At 48.6% G+C, this 12,793-nt stretch overlaps 1 protein-coding gene across 1 annotated transcript in view; it reads left to right on the top strand.

The window, feature by feature from the left end:
• Positions 1-12,793, top strand: part of LOC106609610 (exocyst complex component 4) — an 816,839-nt gene that overhangs the window by 30,208 nt on the left and 773,838 nt on the right. The window contains exon 4 of the mRNA XM_045700059.1: positions 11,088-11,281. Coding sequence (XP_045556015.1) covers positions 11,088-11,281 — 194 coding nt within the window. The remainder of the gene's footprint in view (positions 1-11,087; positions 11,282-12,793) is intronic.

Below are 12,793 nucleotides of genomic sequence, written 5' to 3'. Positions count from 1 at the left end.
GTCAGTACACAACAGGAGAAACACGGAGCTGGTCAGTCCACAACAGGAGAAAACAACAGGAGCTGGTCAGTCCACAACAGGAGAAAACAACAGGAGCTGGTCAGTATATAACAGGAGCTGGTCAGTCCACAAAAACAACAGGAGCTGGTCAGTATATAACAGGAGCTGGTCAGTCCACAACAGGAGAAAACAACAGGAGCTGGTCAGTCCACAACAGGAGAAAACAACAGGAGCTGGTCAGTATAGAACAGGAGAAAACAACAGGAGCTGGTCAGTCAAATACAACAGGAGCTGGTCAGTCCACAACAGGAGAAAACAACAGGAGCTGGTCAGTCCACAACAGGAGAAAACAACAGGAGCTGGTCAGTACACAACAGGAGCTGGTCATGTCAGTCCACAACAGGAGAAAACAACAGGAGCTGGTCAGTCCACAACAGGAGAAAACAACAGGAGCTGGTCAGTCCACAACAGGAGAAAACAACAGGAGCTGGTCAGTCCACAACAGGAGCTGGTCAGTATATAACAGGAGCTGGTCAGTCCACAACAGGAGAAAACAACAGGAGCTGGTCAGTCCACAACAGGAGAAAACAACAGGAGCTGGTCAGTCCACAGAAAACAACAGGAGCTGGTCAGTATATAACAGGAGACAACAGGAGCTGGTCAGTCCACAACAGGAGAAAACAACAGGAGCTGGTCAGTATATAACAGGAGCTGGTCAGTCCACAACAGGAGAAAACAACAGGAGCTGGTCAGTCCACGACAGGAGAAAACAACAGGAGCTGGTCAGTATACAACAGGAGCTGGTCAGTCCACAACAGGAGAAAACAACAGGAGCTGGTCAGTCCACAACAGGAGAAAACAACAGGAGCTGGTCAGTCCACAACAGGAGAAAACAACAGGAGCTGGTCAGTCCACAACAGGAGAAAACAACAGGAGCTGGTCAGTCCACAACAGGAGAAAACAACAGGAGCTGGTCAGTATATAACAGGAGCTGGTCAGTATACAACAGGAGCTGGTCAGTCCACAACAGGAGCTGGTCAGTATATAACAGGAGCTGGTCAGTCCACAACAGGAGAAAACAACAGGAGCTGGTCAGTCCACAACAGGAGAAAACAACAGGAGCTGGTCAGTATATAACAGGAGAAAACAACAGGAGCTGGTCAGTATATAACAGGAGCTGGTCAGTCCACAACAGGAGAAAACAACAGGAGCTGGTCAGTCCACAACAGGAGAAAACAACAGGAGCTGGTCAGTCCACAACAGGAGAAAACAACAGGAGCTGGTCAGTCCACAACAGGAGAAAACAACAGGAGCTGGTCAGTATATAACAGGAGCTGGTCAGTCACAACAGGAGAAAACAACAGGAGCTGGTCAGTATACAACAGGAGAAAACAACAGGAGCTGGTCAGTATATAACAGGAGCTGGTCAGTCCACAACAGGAGAAAACAACAGGAGCTGGTCAGTACACAACAGGAGAAAACAAGCTGGTCAGTATAAACAGGAGCTGGTCAGTATACAACAGGAGCTGGTCAGTATATAACAGGAGACAACAGGAGCTGGTCAGTACACAACAGGAGAAAACAACAGGAGCTGGTCAGTATATAACAGGAGCTGGTCAGTCCACAACAGGAGAAAACAACAGGAGCTGGTCAGTATATAACAGGAGCTGGTCAGTATATAACAGGAGCTGGTCAGTATATAACAGGAGAAAACAAGGAGCTGGTCAGTATATAACAGGAGCTGGTCAGTATATAACAGGAGACTGGTCAGTTCACAACAGGAGCTGGTCAGTATATAACAGGAGCTGGTCAGTATCAAGAAAACAGGAGCTGGTCAGTCCACAACAGGAGAAAACAACAGGAGCTGGTCAGTATACAACAGGAGCTGGTCAGTACACAACAGGAGCTGGTCAGTCTATAACAGGAGAAAACAACAGGAGCTGGTCAGTCCACAACAGGAGAAAACAACAGGAGCTGGTCAGTATATAACAGGAGCTGGTCAGTACAACAGGAGCTGGTCAGTATATAACAGGAGCTGGTCAGTCCACAACAGGAGAAAACAACAGGAGCTGGTCAGTACACAAACAGGAGCTGGTCAGTATATAACAGGAGCTGGTCAGTCTACAACAGGAGAAAACAACAGGAGCTGGTCAGTCCACAACAGGAGAATACAACAGGAGCTGGTCAGTACATAAACAGGAGCTGGTCAGTCCACAACAGGAGAAAACAACAGGAGCTGGTCAGTCCACAACAGGAGAAAACACAGGAGCTGGTCAGTATATAACAGGAGCTGGTCAGTATATAACAGGAGCTGGTCAGTCCACAACAGGAGAAAACAACAGGAGCTGGTCAGTACACAACAGGAGAAAACAACAGGAGCTGGTCAGTCCACAACAGGAGAAAACAACAGGAGCTGGTCAGTATATAACAGGAGCTGGTCAGTGATATAACAGGAGCTGGTCAGTCCACAACAGGAGAAAACAACAGGAGCTGGTCAGTATATAACAGGAGCTGTCAGTATATAACAGGAGCTGGTAGTATATAACAGGAGCTGGTCAGTCCACAACAGGAGAAAACAACAGGAGCTGGTCAGTATATAACAGGAGCTGGTCAGTATACAACAGGAGAAAACAACAGGAGCTGGTCAGTACACAACAGGAGAAACAACAGGAGCTGGTCAGTCCACAACAGGAGAAAAACAGGAGCTGGTCAGTACACAACAGGAGCTGGTCAGTATATAACAGGAGCTGGTCAGTACACAACAGGAGAAAACAACAGGAGCTGGTCAGTATATAACAGGAGCTGGTCAGTATATAACAGGAGCTGGTCAGTATATAACAGGAGCTGGTCAGTACAACAGGAGAAAACAGGAGCTGGTCAGTATATAACAGGGAAAACAACAGGAGCTGGTCAGTATATAACAGGAGAATATAACAGGAGCTGGTCAGTCCACAGGAGAATACAACAGGAGCTGGTCAGTACATAACAGGAGCTGGTCAGTATATAACAGGAGCTGGTCAGTATATAACAGGAGCTGGTCAGTATACAACAGGAGCTGGTCAGTCCACAACAGGAGAATACAACAGGAGCTGGTCAGTACACAACAGGAGAATACAACAGGAGCTGGTCAGTACACAACAGGAGAAAACAACAGGAGCTGGTCAGTCCACAACAGGAGCTGGTCAGTATATAACAGGAGCTGGTCAGTCCACAACAGGAGAAAAACAACAGGAGCTGGTCAGTATATAACAGGAGAAAACACAGGAGCTGGTCAGTATATAACAGGAGAAAACAACAGGAGCTGGTCAGTATATAACAGGAGCTGGTCAGTATACAACAGGAGAAAAAACAGGAGCTGGTCAGTATATAACAGGAGCTGGTCAGTATATAACAGGAGTAAACAACAGGAGCTGGTCAGTATATAACAGGAGCTGGTCAGTCCACAACAGGAGAAAACAACAGGAGCTGGTCAGTACACAACAGGAGAAAACAAAGGAGCTGGTCAGTATACAACAGGAGCTGGTCAGTATATAACAGGAGCTGGTCAGTCCATAACAGGAGCTGGTCAGTATATAACAGGAGCTTAGTACAACAGGAGCTGGTCAGTATATAACAGGAGCTGGTCAGTTACAACAGGAGAAAACAACAGGAGCTGGTCAGTATATAACAGGAGAAAACAACAGGAGCTGGTCAGTATATAACAGGAGCTGGTCAGTATATAACAGGAGCGCAGTATATAACAGGAGCTGGTCAGTATATAACAGGAGCTGGTCAGTATATAACAGGAGAAGTATATAACAGGAGCTGGTCAGTATATAACAGGAGCTGGTCAGTCCACAACAGGAGCTGGTCAGTATATAACAGGAGCTGGTCAGTACACAACAGGAGCTGGTCAGTATACAACAGGAGCTGGACAGTATAGAACAGGAGAAAACAACAGGAGCTGGTCAGTATATAACAGGAGCTGGTCAGTATATAACAGGAGAAAACAACAGGAGCTGGTCAGTATATAACAGGAGCTGGTCAGTATATAACAGGAGAAAACAACAGGAGCTGGTCAGTATATAACAGGAGCTGGTCAGTATATAACAGGAGCTGGTCAGTATATAACAGGAGAAAACAGGAGCTGGTCAGTATATAACAGGAGCTGGTCAGTATATAACAGGAGAAAACAACAGGAGCTGGTCAGTATATAACAGGAGAAAACAAAGGAGCTGGTCAGTATATAACAGGAGAACAGAGCTGGTCAGTATATAACAGGAGAAAACAGGAGCTGGTCAGTATATAACAGGAGCTGGTCAGTATATAACAGGAGAAAACAGGAGCTGGTCAGTATATAACAGGAGCTGGTCAGTATATAACAGGAGCTGGTCAGTATATAACAGGAGCTGGTCAGTATATAACAGGAGCTGGTCAGTATATAACAGGAGAAAACAACAGGAGCTGGTCAGTCCACAACAGGAGAAAACAACAGGAGCTGGTCAGTATATAACAGGAGAAAACAACAGGAGCTGGTCAGTATATAACAGGAGCTGGTCAGTCCACAACAGGAGAAAACAGGAGCTGGTCAGTATATAACAGGAGAAAAACAGGAGCTGGTCAGTATATAACAGGAGCTGGTCAGTATATAACAGGAGAAAACCAGGAGCTGGTCAGTATATAACAGGAGAAAAGGAGCTGGTCAGTCCACAACAGGAGAAAACAAGGAGCTGGTCAGTACACAACAGGAGAAAAAACAGGAGCTGGTCAGTATATAACAGGAGAAAACAGCGAGCTGGTCAGTCCACAACAGGAGAAAACAACAGGAGCTGGTCAGTATATAACAGGAGAAAGGAGCTGGTCAGTATACAACAGGAGAAAACAACAGGAGCTGGTCAGTATATAACAGGAGCTGGTCAGTCCACAACAGGAGAAAACAACAGGAGCTGGTCAGTACACAACAGGAGAAAACAACAGGAGCTGGTCAGTCCACAACAGGAGGTAGTAAACAACAGGAGCTGGTCAGTATATAACAGGAGCTGGTCAGTCCACAACAGGAGAAAACAACAGGAGCTGGTCAGTATACAACAGGAGCGACAGGAGAAAACAACAGGAGCTGGTCAGTACACAACAGGAGAAAACAACAGGAGCTGGTCAGTACACAACAGGAGGAGCTGGTCAGTATATAACAGGAGCTGGTCAGTCCATAACAGGAGAAAACAACAGGAGCTGGTCAGTACACAACAGGAAAAAACAGGAGCTGGTCAGTATAAACAGGAGCTGGTCAGTCCACAACAGGAGAAAACAACAGGAGCTGGTCAGTACACAACAGGAGCTGGTCAGTATATAACAGGAGCTGGTCAGTCCACAACAGGAGAAAACAACAGGAGCTGGTCAGTACACAACAGGAGCGAGTATACAACAGGAGCTGGTCAGTATATAACAGGAGCTGTCAGTATACAACAGGAGCTGGTCAGTATATAACAGGAGCTGGTCAGTACACAACAGGAGAAAACAACAGGAGCTGGTCAGTATATAACAGGAGCTGGTCAGTATATAACAGGAGCTAGTATATAACAGGAGCTGGTCAGTACACAACAGGAGAAAACAACAGGAGCTGGTCAGTACACAACAGGAGCTGGTCAGTATATAACAGGAGCTGGTCAAACAGGAGCTGGTCAGTACATAACAGGAGAAGATATAACAGGAGCTGGTCAGTATATAACAGGAGCTGGTCAGTACACAACAGGAGAAAACAACAGGAGCTGGTCAGTATATAACAGGAGCTGGTCAGTATATAACAGGAGCTGGTCAGTATATAACAGGAGCTGGTCAGTACACAACAGGAGCTGGTCAGTATATAACAGGAGCTGGTCAGTCACAGAGATAACAGGAGCTGGTCAGTACACAACAGGAGCTGGTCAGTATATAACAGGAGCTGGTCAGTACACAACAGGAGAAAACAGGAGCTGGTCAGTATATAACAGGAGCTGGTCAGTATACAACAGGAGCTGGTCAGTACACAACAGGAGAAAAAACAGGAGCTGGTCAGTACACAACAGGAGAAAACAACAGGAGCTGGTCAGTCCACAACAGGAGCTGGTCAGTATAGAACAGGAGAAAACAGGAGCCGGTCAGTATATAACAGGAGCTGGTCAGTCCACAACAGGAGAAAACAACAGGAGCTGGTCAGTATATAACAGGAGAAAACAACAGGAGCTGGTCAGTATATAACAGGAGAAAACAACAGGAGCTGGTCAGTCCACAACAGGAGAAAACAACAGGAGCTGGTCAGTATATAACAGGAGCTGGTCAGTCCACAACAGGAGCTGGTCAGTATATAACAGGAGCTGGTCAGTCCACAACAGGAGAAAACAACAGGAGCTGGTCAGTATACAACAGGAGAAAACAACAGGAGCTGGTCAGTATATAACAGGAGAAAACAACAGGAGCTGGTCAGTATATAACAGGAGCTGGTCAGTATATAACAGGAGAAAACAACAGGAGCTGGTCAGTATATAACAGGAGCTGGTCAGTCCACAACAGGAGAAAACAACAGGAGCTGGTCAGTCCACAACAGGAGAAAACAACAGGAGCTGGTCAGTATATAACAGGAGCTGGTCAGTATATAACAGGAGAAAACAACAGGAGCTGGTCAGTATATAACAGGAGCTGGTCAGTCCACAACAGGAGAAAACAACAGGAGCTGGTCAGTATATAACAGGAGCTGGTCAGTATATAACAGGAGAAAACAACAGGAGCTGGTCAGTATATAACAGGAGCTGGTCAGTCCACAACAGGAGAAAACAACAGGAGCTGGTCAGTCCACAACAGGAGAAAACAACAGGAGCTGGTCAGTCCACAACAGGAGCTGGTCAGTCCAGAGCGTTCTTTATCTGTCACTGAGTGTCTGTTGTGTGGTGCATGAGGTGAGGAACTTACACTTGTGTGTAATTCACTACTAAATGTTTGCTATCAGATATCTTATAACGGCTTTCTGCCGTGTTTGAGAGGTAAGTCAAAGAGCTCTGTATGGGTTTTCTGTACAGCTGCCATTTTGTCCCTGTGTTTCCGACTAGCGTTTTTTTCTCTCCCCTCTGCTCCGTGTTCACATGCTGCTCTTCCCTCTGAAAAACATGCATCACTACTTTTTTTATTTGCACTTGCTCTCATTCACTTTTGCTTGTAAATGTCCACACTCACCGAAAATGAGCTATGCTTGTATAACTTCATGAGCTGGATTTGCCTGTCTACAATTAGTTTATGTTTGTTTTCGCTTGTTAGCCTTTAGCTAACATCTTCTATATGATTTCGCTATTACTTGTGCAATTTATTTTTAGTATTCTGGGAAAGCAATGTTATATTTTTGTTTTTAGCGCCCCCTTGTGTGCTATTCCGGTTATACCGGAAATCCCTGCATGAACATCGAGGCTGGTGGGAGGGGCTATAGAAGGACAGGCTCATTGTAATGGCTGGAATGGAATAAAAATGGAACGATATCAAACATATGGAAACCACATGTCTGACTCCATTCTAGCCATTACAATGAGCCCGTCCTTCTATTGCTCCTCCCACCAGCCTCCACTGGCCCAAGCCTTTGTCATGGTGTGGAGTCCTTACTCTCACATATCCAACTGTGTTAGATCAGTGACCTCCAGGAAAGAAGGATGGATTTATAACAGTATTGGAACTGGGCCACTGTACTCTATGCAAGAAGGATCCTATCTTGTTTGATAGGTGCTAGACTAGAGCTGATGTTGACTCTAACTCAAGTTGAAGCTGTCCCTGGAACAGTTTGACGGAGGCTAATCTAAGGAAACTCAGTGAGTCATGTCTGTGCCTCATTACATTGCTTTCACAGAAGACTGTCAGTGTCCATTTTAAGCTATGTGTTTCAATTGGCCTCTCAGTAGGAGAGAGGCTGAAACAGTTATCTCTCTGTCTCTCTCTCTCCCTTTTTATTGGTTAACTCTTTGTTTTGCTCTCCCTTTCCACCGTCTCAGATCTCCCTCTCTTCCTATCACTCCCCTCTCTCAGCTCTCTCCTCTCTCTCTCTCAGCGCTCAGCTCTCTCCTCTCTCTCAGCTCTCTCCTCTCTCTCTCAGCTCTCTCCTCTCTCTCTCAGCTCTCTCCTCTCTCTCTCAGCTCTCTCCTCTCTCCTCTCTCTCTCTCTCTCTCCTCAGCTCTCTCCTCTCTCTCTAAGCTCGGTCCTCGCTCGCTCCTCGCTCTCTCCTCGCTCTCTCCTCGCTCTCTCCTCTCTCTCCTCGCTCTCTCCTCTCTCTCTCAGCTCTCTCCTCTCTCTCTCAGCTCTCTCCTCTCTCTCTCTCAGCTCTCTCCTCTCTCTCTCTCAGCTCTCTCCTCTCTCTCTCTCTCCTCTCTCTCTCTCAGCTCTCTCCTCTCTCTCTCTCTCTCAGCTCTCTCCTCGCTCTCTCCTCTCTCTCTCAGCTCTCTCCTCTCTCTCTCTCAGCTCTCTCCTCTCTCTCTCTCCTCTCTCTCTCTCTCTCTCTCTCTCTCAGCTCTCTCCTCTCTCTCTCTCTCAGCTCTCTCCTCTCTCTCTCTCCCTCTCTCTCTCTCTCTCCGGTCTGTTGTAAGTCCATCCTGTCTCTGTCAATCCTGTGAGACTCCCTGATGTGTTCATTCCAGACATGCTGTCACTCATTACCCTGCTCATCTGTCAGATTAACGTCTCCCTCACTTTCACACTCTCCCTCCATCCCCTCCTCCTCTAGCCCTCCCTCAGCTCTCTCTCTCTGCTTGACTATTAGTATTCCCACTGCTCTCTTTCTGCCTCAGTTGAATGGCAGTGTTACAAGACCCCATGGGGTTAGTGAGGGACAAGACTGGTTCACTTTCCAAAAAAGTCTCTTCTCCACTCCTATCCTACACACACCCACACCCCGTCTGAGCCCAGTGTGCACCAGAGAGGCCAGTGACGGGCTGTCACATGTACCGCTTCTCTCCTCCCCCTCCTGTGAGTCCCCCTCTTCTCCCTCTCTCCCCATCCTGCTAACTCTCAGGAAGACTCGTATAGTTGATTAGCTTGACAGCCCGGGCTCCCTAACGATGTTAACCAGCCTTCTTCTGTCATCCCGGCCCACTGGTAATGAGTCACACACACACACTCAAGGACACACCCACAAGGCATACACACATGCACGCACGTCTGCACTTGTGGACTGTTGACACATACGTACTTATAGACATACACACAGACGCATACACATTGGTCACACCCACTCACAGTTAGTTACAGTATATGCATACACACACACACACACACACCAACGTGTACCGTCCACCACACAGTGAGGAACACAGAGGCATGCAGAGTTATTCTATTAAGCTGACGGGGGTTGATCATGCACAGCATTAGCACATCTTTTGGCTAATGCTGCGCTGATTTGCATCAACACATACTTGACCTATGGCCCTCCCTTCCTTTCCTCCCGTCTGTCCCGCCCCAGTGATACACACACACAGTCTGTGATGGCTCTCTGGAGCGCTATCATCCAGCCATTAGCCCACTCTAATAAAAACCACTATGAAGATTTATTAAATATAAACACGCCATAACCACAATGCTACAATGCTAATGAAAACTGAGACGGGAGGAGGGAGGGACGGGGAGAGGGACGGCGGGAGGGACGGGGAGAGGGACGGGGAGAGGGACGGAGGGAGGGACGGATGGATGGGGGGACGGACGGAGAGAGGGACGGACGGAGAGAGGGACGGACAGAGAGAGGGGCGGAGGGACGGACGGACGGAGAGAGGGGCGGAGGGATGGACGAACGGAGAGAGGGGCGGAGGGAGCGGACGGACGGAGAGAGGGGCGGAGGGACGGACGGAGTTGGGCGGAAGGGACGGACGGACGGAGTTAGGGGCGGAGGGACGGACGGACGGAGTTAGGGGCGGAGAGGGACGGACGGACGGAGTTAGGGGCGGAAAGGGACGGACGGACGGAGTTAGGGGCGGAGGGACGGACGGACGGAGTTAGGGGCGGAGGGACGGACGGACGGAGTTAGGGGCGGAGGGACGGACGGACGGAGAGAGAGGGCGGAAGGGACGGACGGACGGAGTTAGGGGCGGAGGGAGCGGACGGACGGAGAGAGGGGCGGAGGGACGGACGGACGGAGAGAGGGGCGGAGGGACGGACGGACGGAGAGAGGGGCGGAGGGACGGACGGGCGGAGGGAGAGAGGTGGACGGACGGAGAGAGATGGGGACGGAGACGGGGGGACGGACGGACGGACGGACGGAGAGAGAGAGGGGGACGGAGAGAGGGAGAGAGAGGGAGGGAGGGAGGGAGGGAGAGAGAGAAAGCCAGGAACTTTGAGAGAGGAAGACTGGATGTAGTTTGGCGTTGGGTGCATTGTCTGCATTCCTAAAGTTTTCCCCTAAAATGCTGTTATGTTGGGCAGTGGGGGCTGTGTGCAGTGGGCACTTGGGGCGGCTGGTAGCCTAGCGTTGGGCCAGTAACTGAAAGGTCGCTGGTTCGAAACACCCGAGCCGACTTGGTGAAAAATCTGTCTGTGCCCTTGAGCAAGACACTTCATCCTAAATGCTCCTGTAAGTCGCTCTGGATAAGAGTGTCTGCTAAATGACTACAATGTAAAACATTTTGAATGTTGTACATACAGCAGCAGTGTTAACACAGAGGATACACTGTAGTTATATTGGTGTTGTTGGTGTTGTATTATTTGTCTGTGTAGTAACCGGTCTAACAACCTGTCTGACAGCCTGTGAGGTGTAATGTGTGGACAGAAACCCACGGTTCAGATTTACAGTTCAAATAAACTGCTTTCTCTAAATACTCAAGTCCATTAGGTACCAATTAAACTAGCCAATTATATCCACATCTTGTTTATGACTGTGAAGATTTAGATTCATTATTGATTACATTTTAAACAGTTTTCCATTGCGTGCCCTAATAAACATGTCCCTGTGGTCCCCATCAAAATACTGTATTCTGAAGTGTTGTCAGGTGTATTCAGATATACAGTGAGTACTAGTGGATAATACATCAGGTACCTGGAGCTGTGTTCAGGTCTCCCCTACATTCCAAGGTGTATAGATCTATTCAGGTGTGTCTCCTGTGGTCCCCCTCGTGCAGGTGTCAGCGGTGGAGTCTCTGGAGGGCCCCCTGCTGCAGGTGGAGGGTCTGGGGGACCTGCGTCTGGAGCTCCACAGTAAGAAGCTCAACATCCATGTGGTCCTCATCGACGAGCTGCACCGGCACCTCTACATCAAGTCTACCAGCCGCCTGGGGACCAAGAACAAGGACAAGAACCAGGGACGCCACGGGGGGTGAGTGGCCTGGAGAAGGGGGGACTGGGAGTGGGGGGGCTGGGAGTTGAGGGGACTGGGTGGTGGGGACTGGGAGTGGGGGGGGACTGGGAGTGGGGCTGGGAGTGGGGGGGACTGGGAGTGTGGGGGACTGGGAGTGGGGGGGACTGGGAGTGGGGGGGACTGGGGTGGGGGGACTGGGAGTGGGGGGGACTGGGAGTGTGGGGGGACTGGGAGTGGGGCGGAGGTGTGAGTTGTTAGGAACACGCTATGAGGTTTGGTCAGGGAGATCAGAGTGGGGGTCAATCCCACTTCAAGTGCAGTCAACAGAGGGAATGTAATGTTCATCATTTGCAGTATTCTAGAATAGTAGGGCAAGGACTCAAACACCAGATCTCAGTAGAGATTGGAAGTAGTCGTTTTCGCTTCAAAATAAAAGCTTTGGGAGTCTGTATGGGTGTTCACTCTGCGTTAGAAGTAAATGTATAATTGGGGGGAAACTGGTTGAAATCATTAAATGAAATACCATAACATGAGACAAGTCAGTCTTCAACCTCCACTCCAATAATCCCACACAGCACAGTTCCACGCTACATGTGTTGTCCCTCAGTGTTTACATTAGCTAGTCTAAACTTCTAGTGACAAGACAACGTCCCTGTCTCACCACTTAGTGCAAACACATCTGATTCATTCATGGGAGACCAAAGATGATGCTCTGTAGAATGATAATGTGGGTTTTGGTTAGTCGACGACCGCGTCACAACCTACATTAGCGTCGGGAGGATTATCATACCAACACCAATGTGTGTGTCCCAAATGGCACCCTATTCCCCACTTAGTGCACTACTTTAAAAAGTAATACACTGTGTAGTGCACTCTGCAAGGAATAAGGTGCCATTTGGGACACGTTAGAATGCTGTGTGGAGCGACGGCTGCCACCTGCATGCTGATTCCTATACCAAGATGAAGCATCACAACACATTAGGCTGATGCAGGTCACCCACCTCTCCAGCAATGAAGCCTGTTGTTTTGATGTTTGTTTAATTCATGCTAGGTGTGTGTGTGTGTGTGTGTGTGTGTGTGTGTGTGTGTGTGTGTGTGTGTGTGTGTGTGTGTGTGTTTTTATTGGCGTGTGTGTGATTGGTGTATTTTGTTGTGTGTACAGAAGTGTGGTGTCTGTGCTGTGACGTTCTGTAGAGTGATGTATTAGTTGGGGTTTTAGAGTGACAGGTTAAAGCTCCTGTATAGTGGAGGTTTGGTAAGAACAACCCACCTCCACTCAACACTCACTAAGCAGGGCTACACTTAACACTGTCTGGAGGTACAGGTCAGGGCTACACTCAACACTGTCTGGAGGTACAGGTCAGGGCTACACTCAACACTGTCTGGAGGTACAGGTCAGGGCTACACTCAACACTGTCTGGAGGTACAGGTCAGGGCTACACTCAACACTGTGTGGAGGTACAGGTCAGGGCTACACTCAACACTGTCTGGAGGTACAGGCCAGGGCTACACTCAACACTGTGTGGAGGT

Source organism: Salmo salar, chromosome ssa17 (assembly GCF_905237065.1).
Source record: "Salmo salar chromosome ssa17, Ssal_v3.1, whole genome shotgun sequence".
NCBI lineage: Eukaryota > Metazoa > Chordata > Actinopteri > Salmoniformes > Salmonidae > Salmo > Salmo salar.
Note: the sequence above shows the minus strand (reverse complement) of the source record. Positions and strands in the feature narration are given on the sequence as shown.